Source organism: Aquarana catesbeiana, linkage group LG11 (genome assembly GCF_042186555.1).
Source record: "Aquarana catesbeiana isolate 2022-GZ linkage group LG11, ASM4218655v1, whole genome shotgun sequence".
Lineage (NCBI taxonomy): Eukaryota > Metazoa > Chordata > Amphibia > Anura > Ranidae > Aquarana > Aquarana catesbeiana.
The window spans coordinates 140,322,888-140,337,673 of record NC_133334.1 but is presented as its reverse complement, the minus strand read 5'-3'; the positions used below and the strand labels follow the sequence as shown (position 1 = coordinate 140,337,673).

The window sequence follows — 14,786 nt, the reverse complement described above, 5'->3', positions numbered from 1 at the left end:
AGCCGTCCAGCTCACTTCATCTCTGCCTTCGCCTTTGGTCACATCTCACGAACTTTCTCCTGCGTTCCTGTTGAAGACTTGCTCCTCTGACGTCCCTTCTCCTGATCCTGCTTGCTGTACTACTACGTTGATCTCTGGCTCTCTGACATTGGCATTGGCTGACTACCCGATCTGGTTACTAACTTTGGCTATGTATTGACTACACTTACTCTGTTTACCTTTTTATTATTATTAAACAAGTGTGATTAACTGTACTTCTGTCTCGGTCTGATTCATGGTTTCTGACACATACATAAAGTGCGGCAGGGCGGCCGCTCTGTGCCAGATTTCATACCTAGTACATGATCTGACACTTCCGGGTCTGGGGATTGCGTGTGCCGCCGGAAACTCGACTCGATGTCTGCCAGCACCTGCTGATTATACAGCAGGTGCGGTCTCCTAGGGTCTACCTAGGAGACAGGTGGGAACCAGTGTAGCAGGAATCTGCCAGGTGTATAAACAGAGTGTCAGATACCATGAATCAGACTGAGACAGACATACAGTTAAATCACACTTGTTTAATAATGATAAAAAAAAGTAAACAGAGTAAACGTAGTTAAAACATAGCCAAAGTTAAGGAACCGGAACGGATAGTCAGACAAGCCAAAATGTCAGGAAGCCAGAGAACAGTGTAGTAGAACAGCAAGCAGGATCTGGAGCCAGAAGCAATTTCAGCCAAGCAAGTCTTTAACAGGAACACGGGAGAGCGTCTCTAGAGATGTGACCAAGGCGAAGGCAGAGATCATCTGGACTGGATGGCTTAAGTAGGCAGGACGATATCATCAACAGGTGAGTCACTGTGGAGAGATAGGAGCTGGCAATTAGCCAACAGCTGAGCGGCCAGCTCAGAGAAGGAAGGGCTGAGCCCAGCCCTGACAGTACCCCCTCCTCAGAGGACAACCAGGCTTGAGGGGAAAGCGTCTATGGAAATCACGGAGGAGAACAGGGGCATGTACGTTCAAGGATAAGACCCAAAAGCGTTCCTCCGGACCGTACCCTTTCCAATGCACCAGGTACTGAATGCGCCCACGGAACCTACGGGCATCAACAATAGACTGTACTTCATACTCCTCATAGTTTTCAACCTGTACAGGGTGAGGACCAGGCACCAATGTGGTAAAGCGGTTGCAGACCAAAGGTTTTAATAAAGAAGACATGAAATACATATGAGATATTAGAAGGAAGGTCTAATGAGTAAGCCACTAAGTTAATCCTGCAAAGAATACAGAAAGGCCCAATAAACCAAGGTGCGAACTTCAGAGAGGGCACACGAAGTCGGAGGTTGCAAGATAGCAGCCAGACCCTGTCCCCAACCTGGTAGGAAGGCGCAGGCACCTGCAGTCAGCATGGAGTCTGTACCTATCATTAACATGTCACGAAGCCGTCTGGACTTGTGCCTAAGTGGAACAAAGGCCACGGAGATGCTCCTCTAACTCAGGAATACTCTGCGGAACAAATGAGTCAGGCAACATGGAAGGTTGGAAACCATAGTTAGCCATAAATGGGGACAATCGGTAAGCAGGATTCAAGGCACTATTGGCTCGTTCTGCGGCCCCATTAGACTGCAGGTGATATGCAGAGGAGAAAGCAAGCTGAATTCCCAACTGTGCACAAAAGGCTCACCAGAACCGGGACACAAACTGACTACCCCTGTCTGAGACAATCACTTTGGGTAGCCCATGTAAGCGAAAGATCTCCCAAGCAAAAATGGAAGCCAGTTCCTTACAAGTGAGCAACTTCTTAAGCGGAATACAATGAGACATTTTCAAGAACCGGTCAACCACCATAAGGATAACTATGTTGGCCTGGGAGTTGGGTAACTCCACAATGAAATTCATAGACAGGTGAGTGCAGGGCCTCTCTCCATTGGGTATGGGTTGTAGGGAGGCCCACTGGAAGGTGTCGTGGAGTCTTACTCTGAGCACACACGGAACAAGCAGCTACGAAGGCGGTTACATCAATATGTAGACTAGGCCACCAGAATTGTTGGGAAATGGCCCAAAAGAGTTGATTCTTCCCAGGGTGACTTTGGAGAATGAGTTGATTCTTCCCAGCCTTTGGAGAATGGTAAATCTGGAGCACGGCAGTACGGAGACTCTCTGGGACAAAGCAGCGGTCACAAGGTTTCTCAGGAGAAGCATGGACCTGAGCAGCAAGAATTTTGTCACCCAAAGGAGAAGTGAGACACGTGCGAACCGTAGCCAGAATACAATCAGGAGGAATCACAGGAACCGGAACCGACTCCATCTTGGAAGTGGAGGAAAATTATCTTGACAAAGCGTCAGCCCTTACATTCTTAGTACCAGGTAAGAATGAGCCAATGTAATTGAAACTAGACAAGAAAAGAGCCCATCTTGCCCTTCTGGGAGAGAGGCGTTTAGTCTCAGACAAGAAAGTGAGATTCTTATAGTCAGTAAGAATGAGAACAGGCACAGTGGTACCTTTGAGGAGATGTCTCCATTCTTTCAGGGCTAAAGTGATCGCTAACAGCTCTCTGTCACCAATCTCGTAATTGCACTCTGCAAGTGACAATTTCTTGGACAGAAGGGCGCCAACTCCAGTCTCAGAAGCATCAACCTCAAGGATAAAAGGTAACGTAGGATCAGGATGTGCCAACACAGGCTGTACCGGAGCAGCGACAGTGGGAGATTCCAGGTGAGCCATGCGACTCAGGAGCGTTTGTAATGCCATGGCAAACTGATCCATGCGGTGATCCTGTTCATCCAATCTGGAAAAAATATCACCAAAAGTGTATTGACTGCATCTTCTGAATTCATGGCCTTCGCCTACTGTCAGAAACCATAAATCAGACTGAGACAGATCTGAACAAATTAATGGGGTGGGCAACTACATGGCAAATTAGGTTCAATGTAAAAAAATGTAAAATAATGCATTTGGGTGGCAAAAATATGAATGCAATCTATACACTGGGGGGGAGAACCTCTGGGGGAATCTAGGATGGAAAAGGACCTGGAGGTCCTAGTAGATGATAGGCTCAGCAATGGCATGCAATGCCAAGCTGCTGCTAACAAAGCAAACAGAATATTGGCATGCATTAAAAGGGGATCAACTCCAGAGATAAAACGAAAATTCTCCCACTCTACAAGACTCTGGTCCCTAGAGTATGCTGTCCAGTTCTGGGCACCAATCCTCAGGCAGGATGTACTGGAAATGGAGTGAGTACAAAGAAGGGCAACAAAGCTAATAAAGGGTCTGGAGGATATTAGTTATGAGGAAAGGTTGCGAGCACTGAACTTATTCCCTCTGGAGAAGAGACACTTGAGAGGGGATATGATTTCAAAATACAAATACCATACTGGTGACCCCACAATAGGGATAAAACTTTTTCACAGAAGGTTTAACAAGACTCTTGGCCACTCATTAAAATTAGAAGAAAATAGGCTTAACCTTAAACTACGTAGAGGGTTCTTTACTGTAAGAGCGGCAAGGATGTGGAATTCCCTTCCACAGGCGGTGGTCTCAGCAGGGGGCATTGATAGTTTCAAGAAACTGTTAGATAAGCACCTGAATGACTGCAACATACAGGGATATACAATGTAATACTGACATATATTTACACACATAGGTTGGACTTGATGGATTTGTGTCTTTTTTCAACCTCACCTACTATGTAACTATGACAGAAGTACAGTTAAATCTCACTTGTTTAATAATAATAAAAAAGGTAAACAGAGAAAACATAGTCAAAACATAGCCAGAGTTCAGGAACCAGAATGGATAGTCAGACAAGCCAAAATGTCAGGGAGCCAGAGATGAGCATAGTAGAACAGCAAGCAGGATCTGGAGCCAGAAGGAATGTCAGCCAAGCAAGTCTTTAACAGGAAAACAGAAGAGCATCTCTAGAGATGTGACCAAGGTGAAGGCAGAGATCATCTGGACTGGATGGGCGTATGTAGGCAGGACTGACAAGCAAGATATCAGCAATAGGTGAGTCACTGTGGAGAGATAGTAGCTGGCAATTAGCTGACAGCTGAGTGTCCAGCTCAGAGAAGAAAGGGCTGAGCCCAGCCCTAACAATAAGCTTCTATTGGGCCCTCCCTGACCCAATCTCAGGCTCATTGACTTTAGAAATGTCCCCGATCTGACCATATCTATATGCATACCTCCCAACTTTTTGAGATAGGAATGAGGGACACCTATGAGCAAAAATATGTAGTCATAGGACACACCCCTTGCCATGCCCCCTTAATGGAGAATTCTAGAAAAACAAGATTTGTTAAACCCACACGTGTTTTTTTTTTTACCACTACTATTCCTTTATACTGGCTTTTGGAATTTACAAATGCAGCGATTTAGAATTCAGATGAAAGTTTTAGCACTGGAAAACACTTTTTGATAGATAAAAAGTGCATTTTATACACATCTATACAGATCAGACCGAGATGAGGGACAAATGAGGAGGAATGAGGGACATTGCTCCAAATCAGGGACAGTCCCTCAAAATCAAGGACAGTTGGGAGCTAAGCTATATGGACGTGGCTTTGTGCACCCAATCTCAACAATTACAAGATTTGTCAACATATTTTGGTCATATAGTGTATCTGTACATACTAGTGCTAGCACTTCAGCATTCCCATTCTAGATCTTTCACTTCACTGTTCCCCTCCATCTGTAGGTGGAACATGTTTTACAATTGTTGATAAAGTTCTTCGGGAAAAAAAAAGCGGCAGGCTGCCATGACGTTGTACGGAGTTGTGGGAGCCGCCCCTTTTTCAGTGATCATGGGGAAGAGCCGGGCTCGGAGATTTAAGGCTGCGGGCTATGCTCCTACACCCGCTGTCAAACAAGCAGCAGAGCCCGAGGATCCGGCGGAGGGGGAGTCCCTGCACGCTGAGGATCTTCTACAGAAAGTAAGTGAACTGTATCCATCGCCTGCCTGGGTGTCATGTCCGCACTCTACTGAGTCCATGTGTGTGAGGAGGGGGCCATTGTCCGAGAGGGGGTGCTATGTCTGTCCGAGTCAGGATCACATACATGTTCTGGATGACCTACTACAGATCGCTACATTAACGACTCGGAACAACAACACATGTGATTGCTCTGTTATCGCTGACTAACAAATAAAGCTTAATTTATAGAAAAAAGTGGGCGGAACTCGGGAAATGGGCGGAGCCCCTCGTTTACTGCATGTTAGTGGCAGCTGCATGCTATCAAGAGATAAGGGTCCGCCCCTTCACTCTGGATTGGTAGCTTTCCGTTTTGATTGGTATAGCTCTGTGATCCCAGAAATGTACATTCTATTGGATGGAAGTAGAACTGAGGGCAAAACTTGTAACGTTTTGGACAGAGTAAGGAAAGGTGACATTCACTCTTTTTTTTTTTTTTTTTTTTTTTTGGCATTGGTTTCCCATTGGAGAGTTTTCCCATCACTTTCTGTCCAAAGTCATAACAGGAAGTGAGAGGAAATCCCTGCCTGTCACCAGAGCTGGTGTCCCCATTGGAAGATTTCCTCTCTGTTACTGTTTTGGAGACAACACAACATTTTAGTTTTACTTTCAGTAATAAAAGTACAGAACAAATAAGGTGAAACTCCATAAAGGGGCACAGACTGCAATAAAATCCTCACAGGGGTGCTAATCCCTCTCCACTATATCCAACAAAAAAATGCCTTTAACCTCTTCTATACCGGGCTTATTCTGGCACTCCTCCCCTACATGTAAAAATCATCCTCCCCCTTTTTTTTTTTGCTAGAAAATTACTCAGAAACACAAACTTATTATTATATATAATATTTTTTTTTTTTTTTTTTTTTTAGCAGAGACCCTAGGGAATAAAATGGTGCTCTTTCCACCTTTTTATGTCACACGGTAATGTTCGCAGCAATTTTGTGTGTGTGTGTTTTTGTTTTTTTTAAATCATAAAAAAAATAAAAGTTAGCCCTATTTTGCATAATGTAAAAGATGTTACACCTAGTAAATAGATACCTAACATGTCACGCTTTCAAATTGGGCACACTCGTGGAATGGTGCCAAAGTTTGGTACTTAAAAATCTCCATGAGGCTCGGTTCACACGGGGGCGACTTGTCAGGCGACCTAGCCGCCTGACAAGTCGCCTCCCGTTCTGTACAATGGAACCGTTCTTGCGTCGCTCCGACTTAGAAGAAAGGTTCCTGTACTACTTTGGGGGCGACTTGCATAGACTTCTATACAGAAGTCGTCTTGCAAGTCGCCCCGGCAGTCGTGTGCAGGTCGCCTCGCTGAGGCGACCTGCAAGTCGTGCCGCGTCTAGTGTGAACCGGCACTGAGGGACGCTTTAAACATTTTTACAGGTTAGTTTAGTTACAGAGGAGGTCTTGGGCTCGAGTTATTGCTCTCGCTCTAACGTTCACGGTGATACCTAACGTGTGGTTTGTACACCTTTTACATCTGCGGGCACGACGTACGTATGTTTCTGTGTGCAAGGACTGGGGAGCTTTACAATTTTTTTTAATTTTTTTTTTTTGACACTTTCCCTTTAACCACTTCGCGCCTGTGCTATAGCCAAAAGATGGCTACTGCGTGGCGCTCAATTGCCGGGAGGGCGTCCCTGGACGCCTTCCTGTTTACTCCCTCCTCGCGAGCGCGTATCGGGGAATTTCTGTGTTGGCCGTGTCCCTTGGACACAGCCAATCACAGATCGTGCACGGGCGAGCCGGTAGAAGCATCGGAAGGGAGGGGGGGGGGGGGGGACGACATCTGTCCTCTCTTGTCGCCTGTAAAAACAATCAAGCGGCTGGTGGTTAAAGTGGTAGCGAAGTGAATATCCTATCTTACAGGTAAGCTTACATTTATATCTAAATGTGCAGGAGATATAGGAGATATTCACATTGGAAATGGCCGATGATGCCACCCGTGCATGCAAAGTGACACTCTGCATTCAGGGCACACAGTATGCCGTGTATTGCAGAGTGCCATGCATAGGAGTGACACACATGGTCCCGACCATTCAAATGGCCTGAGCTTTTACACCTGAAATGAAGACCGGGTGAAGGTGGAAACGTCGGTGGAGCTGTGACAGCGCTGCGCTGGAGGGCTCCGTTTGCAGGTAGGTCCGTTATGTGTTACTAGCACATTACAGCAGAAACCTGCAGGGGGCCCAATTTATTTTTTAATTTTTTTTTTTGTTTGTTTACTACCGCTTTAATTATACTTTAAAGCGGAACTATATTCATCTTGAATCCAGCAATGCGCCATCCCCAAAACTCACCTCTGACATCTTCTGCTGGCCAGCTTCTGGGTCTCGATCACCAGCCACTGTCATTGGCCGAGCTGGGATGACGCCACTCCTGTGTATGTGTGGGAGTTCCTTCAGATTCGGCATTGCAGAATCTGTGCAGAGAGCTGTGCTTGCTGTACAGGGGTGGGCAGGCAGGTAAGTAGCTTTAATGCATAAGATACAAAGCATGTCTCTTCTGCATTAAAAATCCTGCCTGTCCGCCCATTTTCATTTTAGAGCTCAAAGTTTAACTTTAACCCCTTTTTTCCAAGGTATGTTTTTAAACAGCAGATCAGTGGTGCTTTATTTACCCAGTGCTGATGATAAATGACACTGGATAGATGGTTGTAAGGTGGTTGTTCTACCCAGTAATCGTTGGGCACCCAGCTGTCATTAGATGGCTTGGCACACAGGTACACTGACCGAAGATCTGGGTAACGTGATCACAGTGACTGGTCATCGCCACAATCACATGGTCCTGTTTACAGTGCTGATCCTACCCCCTCCCCTTACAGCTGCGGAAGAGGAGAGATCGAGTGCTTGTAATTGGGGACAGAATGAAAGGCTGAATAGCTGCAGGTTGACTTTTTCTATTTCGATGACTCAGGATTGTTTTTGTAAGGCCTGGTTCACACCTATGCATTTTTCCCTTTACGTCATTCAGGACAGCCACTATTGAGAGATAGTCTCCTCCTCTTCCTGTAGGAAACACTGCGCCAGCCCATAAAACTCTCACTTCCCCTGCCAGACCTCAGTTTCCTCCGGAGGGGAGACGCTGTGCAGAGAACCATTTCCGGCGGAGGGCGGACGTCCACCTTTAACTCGCGACTTCCGGTTCCGGGTCGCGGTGCTGATAGGGGGCCGGGCTCAGGCTGGAGTGAGTCGGTTTACGCGTGCAGACAGTGTGAGACTCTACACAGGCAACCACCTGCAGTCATGTCTGAGGCAGATGCTGCAGCTCATATGGACGTTATCTCCAGCCTTCCGAAGGTAAGAGTTCCCTGGGGAGGGGTCCTCTCTACCTAGGATTGTCCTCCCCCATGTACGGTTCCTTACTTAGAGGGGGGACAGACCCCCTGGGTGGTCAGGGGGTGGGGGTGACTCGGATCCCTACGGGTGGGTCGGTTACACCCCCCAGGGTTGTTTCCGTTAAAAAAATCGCTGAATGTAATATGTTTTCTGTATGTAATTTCAGAAATCCACAGAAAAGACAAAGTCCACTCATGTCTCTAAAAAGAAATGTGCCTCTTGTAGGGACAGTTTAGGGGAAGCTTGGACCAAGGTTCTGTGTAAGGAATGCATAGACTCCTTGGTAAAGGAAAGGGACTCTGAACAGCAGTCCGGCTTGGCAGCCTCTGTAAAGGAGCTGTCATCCACTTTTTCATCCTTTAAAACACTTTTTGAGAAATTTCAGCTCCCCCCCCAATCCCCCCCCCCCCCCCCCAATCCCATTCAGCAGGACACATCCCCGCCTCATGCCTCAGGGCTCTGCTCCTGCCAGATCCACTAATATGGCTACGGCAGAAGAGGTTTCAGGGGTGGAGCTTAGGCAACCAGACAGTGGCACTTCTGACTCCCATGAGGAATCAGAGGGAGAGGACCAGGACGGGGAGTCCAGGAAAATCTCCAGGTATAAATTGTCCCTAGAAGAGGTGGAAGACCTCCTAGGAGCAATATATTCGACCCTCGGTATACATGAGGATAAAAAACCCCTCTCACTCCATGACCTTATGTATAAGGGCTTAGGAGATCAAAAGAGAAGTTTTCCCAGTACACGAGGCTCTGGTGGAGACGATTAAAAAAGAGTGGCAGGATCCGGAAAGAAAGTCCTTTTTCTCTAGTTCCCTTAAGAGAAGATTTCCGTATTCAGAGGATCCAGCGTCCATTTGGAATAAAAATCCCAAATTGGATGCGGCCTTCTCTCAGGTCTCTAGGCACACAGATCTGGCATTTGAGGATATGGGGGCCTTATCAGACGTCATGGACAAAAGGATAGACTCACTACTGAAAAAGACGTGGGACTCGACAGTCGGTAACTTAAAACCAGAAATGGCTGTTACTGTGGTAGCTCGCAATTTAGAACACTGGCTTTTCCAGATTCAGGAGCATATTGAAGCTGGCACGGCTAAAGAGACTATCCTAGCATCTTTCCCCACGATTCTGTGAGGAATCGCATACATAGCAGACGCCTCGACAGAGTCAGTCCGTATGTCAGCCAGATCAGCGACCCTGGCTAACTCGGCCAGGAGAGCCCTCTGGCTGAAAACGTGGCCGGGCGACACCGCCTCTAAGGTCAAGGTATTTGGGATACCCCTGACAGGCGACCTACTCTTTGGTCCTGGCTTAGATACAGTCTTAGACCGGACAGCAGACAAAAAGTCCTTCCCACTCAAACGAAAAACCCCAACACAGAAAAAGAAGGGGTTTCGTCCGCAAAAGCGCAGGGAAGCCCCTAAGCAGGGGGGACAGAAGAAAACCTGGGGCCAAAGAGGCAAGGGCAGAGGAGGGGCAATTTTTCGCCCTCCTGAAAAAGCCCAGAAAGATCAATGACTCTCTAAAAACGATGGGAGGAAGACTGGGGGCCTTCCTTCCACAGTGGGAGATCATCTCCCCCAATCGGTTCATCCTAGGGTTCATAAGATGGGGGTATCTCCTGGAATTCACAAGGCCCCCCTCACAAAGGTTCCTTGTCACGCAGCTTTCCAGCTGCACGACAAAAACCAAGGCCTTGTTGGATGCTCTGAAGGAGTTAGAACTACAAAATGTAGTTTGCAGAGTACCAAAGGGGGAGGAAGGAGAGGGGGTTTATTCCCATGTATTTATGGTAAAAAAAAACCCTCAGGACAATTCAGATTGATTCTGAATGTAAAGCCCTTGAACAGGTCAATTTGCTACAAAAGATTCCGCATGGAGTCAATTTTTACGGTCAGGGCTCTGTTACCGCAGAATTGTTTCATGGTGTCTCTGGACCTCAGAGACACGTATTTGCAAGTCCCTATTGCAGAAACCTCTCAGAGGTTTCTCCGTTTAGCAATAAACCTGGGCGATGCAATACTGCACCTACAATTCCAGGCCCTGCCTTTCGGGCTATCCTCCTCGCCCCGAATATTTAACAAAATCCTGGCAGAGGCCATGGCCTTCCTGCGACTGCAGGGTGTGTCAGTTATAGCCTATCTGGACGACCTGCTCCTATTTGCAGTATCCCCAGAAAAATTGCTCAGGGATCTCGACCTGACAAAAAAAAGGTACTGACAGGATTAGGATGGCTCCTGAACTTAGACAAGTCCAGGCTCATTCCTTCACAGCGCATTATGTACCTAGGATACCTGCTGGACTCGACACTCTTGAAAGTTTTTCTTCCAAGAGAAAAAATTCTGAAACTGGACAGAGCAGTTTTATCTCTCCAGTGCAACCATCGGGTGTCCAAAAGGTCCTTAATGTCAACGCTAGGTCTGCTGACCTCTACTCTCCCAGCAGTGCAGTGGGCAGGATTACACTTTCGTCCCCTGCAGTCATACGTACTAAGGGTATGGGAACACAGTCAGAAGGATCTAGACACCTTAGTACAGGTTCCTCATCAATTAAAGAGATCTCTTTGGTGGTGGAGGAAGGAAGCAAACTTGTCGCAGGGACGTCTGTGGCTTATCCCAGTTTCACGGATAGTAACCACGAACGCAAGCGGCAAAGGCTGGGGGGCGCATCTGGGATCCCTTCTAGCACAGGGCGTATGGAGGGGAGACTAACTAAAAAGATTGTCCAATTGGAAGGAGCTGAGGGCGGTCGGCCTGGCCCTCAGGTTTTTCAAAAAAGAGCTTCAGGGCCACCATATACAGGTACGGTCAGACAACTCTTCTACCGTAGCCTATATAAACAAACAAGGAGGCACCAGAAGCGGAAGTCTCCTGGCCTTAGCAACAGACATCCTAAATTGAGCCGAGACCAACACTCTCAGCGGTTTTGCTGAGAGGAGAAAGGAACGTTATAGCGGACTTTCTCAGCCGGAGGAGGCTGAGAGAGGGAGATTGGGCCCTCAACCAGTTTGAGGTTTTCAATCTCATATCCGAGAAATGGGGACCCCCGGAAGTGGATCTTTTCACTTCAAGAGACAATGCGAAAACCCCCTGTGTTTTTTTTTTTTTTCTCCCTAAACGCAGGAGAAGGAGCACTGGGGGGGGGACGCATTAACACAGAATTGGTATTTCAAGACATGCTAGGCCTTCCCCCCCCTCCAGTGTTATTACCGGCGGTTCTGAGGATGTTCCAACTAGAGAACACCTCCCTCATTCTAGTAGCTCCACACTGGCCAAAAAGGGCATGGTTTTCAATTCTCAGTCAGCTAGCAGTGGAACCGCCCCTATTCCTTCCACCTCAGGAGGATCTTCTCTCACAAGGTCCAATCCTCTGTCCACAGGAACACCAGTGGAAATTAGCGGCCTGGCTACTGAGGAGAGTATATTAAGATCTAAGGGATTTTCTCAGAAATTAATCTCCACCCTCCTCAACAGTAGAAAAAAGGAGACACGTCAGATTTATAAAAAGGTCTGGCTCCTTTTCAACAAGTGGTGCAGAGCCCCATAGCTGTTTTGGAGTTACTACAGTGTGGAGCAGACAAAGGGTTATCCGTAGGTACCCTTAAAAGCCAGGTGTCAGCACTTAGTGCTTATTTGGAGAAATCTTTGGCCACCAATCCATGGGTGGTCAGGTTCTTTAGGGCACTGTCCAGACAGAGACCTATCCGAGGTCACCCCTTTCCCGGGTGGGATCTATCGTTAGTGTTGCAGAGCCTAACATTCTGTCCCAACCCCTCAGGAGAAAGGGAACTGAAATTTCATTTTCTAGATGTAAGGAGGTGTATCCTACAATACCTAGAGATGACTAAAACAATAAGAGTCTGATTCTCTATTTATTTTGTTTTCCGGGTCCAGAAAAGGACTCAGAGCGTCTCGACGCACAATTGCCAGATGGCTTAGATTAGCTATTGGGCAGGCATATTCTTTAGCAGGGAAAGAGATCCCTATGGGCATAAAGGCACACTCTACCAGAGCCGTGGCAACTTCCCAGGCAGAGAAGGCTGGAGCAATGCCAGAGCAAATATGCAAGGCAGCGACGTGGTCCAGCTACTCCACTTTCGTTAAACATTACAGAGTGGACCTGGTGGCGGCAGGTGAGCAGGCTTTTGGGCGAAAAGTCCTGCAAGCTGTAGTCCCACCCTAATTGGTAAGTGCCCGATTATCCTCTCAATAGTGGCTGTCCTGAATGACGTAAAGGGAAAATTAAAGTTACGTACAGGTAACGTCTTTTCCTGTAGTCTTTCAGGACAGCCCTAGTTACCCACCCTAAGCTTGGGGGGGGGGGGGGGGGGGGGCAGAACGCAGTATGACAATGATATTGAATGGTATGTTATTAATGTGTTCTTGTGTCTCCCGAGCTGACCGGAGGTGATCTTGTAAAAACTGAGGTCTGGCAGGGGAAGTGAGAGTTTTATGGGCTGGCGCAGTGCCTCCTACAGGAAGAGGAGGAGACTATCTCTCAATAGTGGCTGTCCTGAAAGACTACAGGAAAAGACGTTACCGGTACGTAACTTTAAATTTTTTTTTTTTTTTTTTTTTTGTGAGTTTTCAGTTTTGCAGAAACACACTACAGTCCATTTAAAGCAGAACTCAGGGATTTAAAAAAAATCCCCCTTTAGTACACCCTCCCACACAATACACTAAACAGTTATTACATTTGTGAAATTTACAGTTTAAGAGATGTTTCTGATTGACTTTTCAGGAAGTCAGCTTTGTGATTCCAAAAATGCTTCATCTTTTCTAGCAGGAAGAATCTCTTAGAACAGGAATTGCATCATATCCTCTCTCCTCTTTACACTGTAATCAGACTACATTTTCCATCATGCTTTGCAAATTATAATCAATGTGGGAGGTACACTAGGCTTGTACATGTAAATGTTAAGCCCACTTCAACATAAATCACACCCCTCATTCTGCAGCCAGCAAGCCATACATAACACACGGTATGATGGGTTACAGCCTTATAAATGTAAAGCATTTCTGTTCTTTCCCCTCCAGCCACAACAGGGGGTAATCATATTACCCTTACTTTATGTAATCATTACTGAACTGTAGACACATCATATAACTATATATTATACACACTGTACTCTGCTGCAATTCAGTATTAGAAATATTGCTCCCCCTGCAGCTCATCAGCGGCCCCCCCAGTGCAACACGGGATCGTTGGCCCAAGTGACCGGATGACACAGCAGGCATCTCTGGCTGTGACAGGTATGTGAGAACACCGATCACTGTAATATCCCGCCGGATTGGCACCGTGCGCTGTCAATCACAATGCTGGTGGGAGATTACAGTGATCGGTGTTCTCGCATACAATACCTGTCACAGCCAGGGATCAATGCTGTGTCATCCGGTCATCTCGTAACGATCAGGCTATGCACAAAGTTAGGGAGGTGTGTGGGGGGGGGCATAGACTGGCAGGGAGCGGAGGAGTAGGACACCACCTCCATGGGCGGCACAGACCGGGGGCTGTGAGACACCCCCCCCCCCACACACACACACACCCCCCGCCCACTACAGGAAATGGCACTCCCTGCTCGCTGTGGATTGAACTACAACTGGGCGTGTCAGACTGCTGGCTGAGCTTAGGAGAGGGATAGAAGCCATTGGTCTTACAAACAGGATGTCCGCAGGCAATTGCAGAGGAACTACAGAGCTCAGAAGAACATGGATGGCAAAGTTGGTTAAGGTAGGAGATCAGCAACAAGGACATGGAAAAAAGTTTTTGCCCAGAGTTCTGCTTTTAACATGGTTTTCTTATGGGTCACCTTCACATCTTTGCATTTTATGGAAAGGGCCAGGGACACTTTTTCTTGTTTTTGGTTCCATAGACTTCAATGCATCAAAAATGTGTATTGAAAAACGCAAAATGCACCTGGAATATGCAACCTGCATAGGTGTGAACCAGTCCTAAACCCTTTCATGCCCCTGAATCTTGTCTGACTGAAGAGCCCAGTCAGTGAGCATAGAGTGAAGCATGAGGTAGTAAAAGCTGCTCCACCAAAGAGGTCCTGAACCTTCTAGGTGCCTGCACGGTATACCTTTCTTTAAAGATTTTGTCCACCTTTTCAGAAAAAATGAAAGTGTGAACGAACACCCTACACTCCTATTAAATTCGCATTTACTGTTATTTTTATTGTCATATTTACCCTGCATGAAGTTCTGATTTGTGTGTTTTCTTTCAGTTGCAGAGCCCCTGTCCTGAAGTCCGAGAATTTGCATGTGCCAACATCTCCAAGCTTGTCCAGCAAAAACAAGTCATCCCTTCTTTTCTACAGAAAGATGCTGTTAGATGCCTGGGACCATTGCTACTTGATAGGTGTATGGCTGTGCGTGAAACAGCAGCTGGTGCCCTACGGTAGGAACGCTGGCTTGCTAAATTTTATGTAGAAGGGAGGTTGGTCAAAGTTTAAATTTAAGGGGTAACTCCATTTTCGTGTAAAAAAAAAAAAAAAAAA

At 46.8% G+C, this 14,786-nt stretch overlaps 1 protein-coding gene across 1 annotated transcript in view; it reads left to right on the top strand.

The window, feature by feature from the left end:
- Positions 1 to 4,745: 4,745 nt before the first annotated feature.
- Positions 4,746 to 14,786, top strand: part of HEATR3 (HEAT repeat containing 3) — a 121,468-nt gene continuing 111,427 nt past the window's right edge. The window contains exons 1-2 of the mRNA XM_073604998.1: positions 4,746 to 4,910; positions 14,514 to 14,686. Coding sequence (XP_073461099.1) covers positions 4,782 to 4,910; positions 14,514 to 14,686 — 302 coding nt within the window. The 5' untranslated portion in view covers positions 4,746 to 4,781. The remainder of the gene's footprint in view (positions 4,911 to 14,513; positions 14,687 to 14,786) is intronic.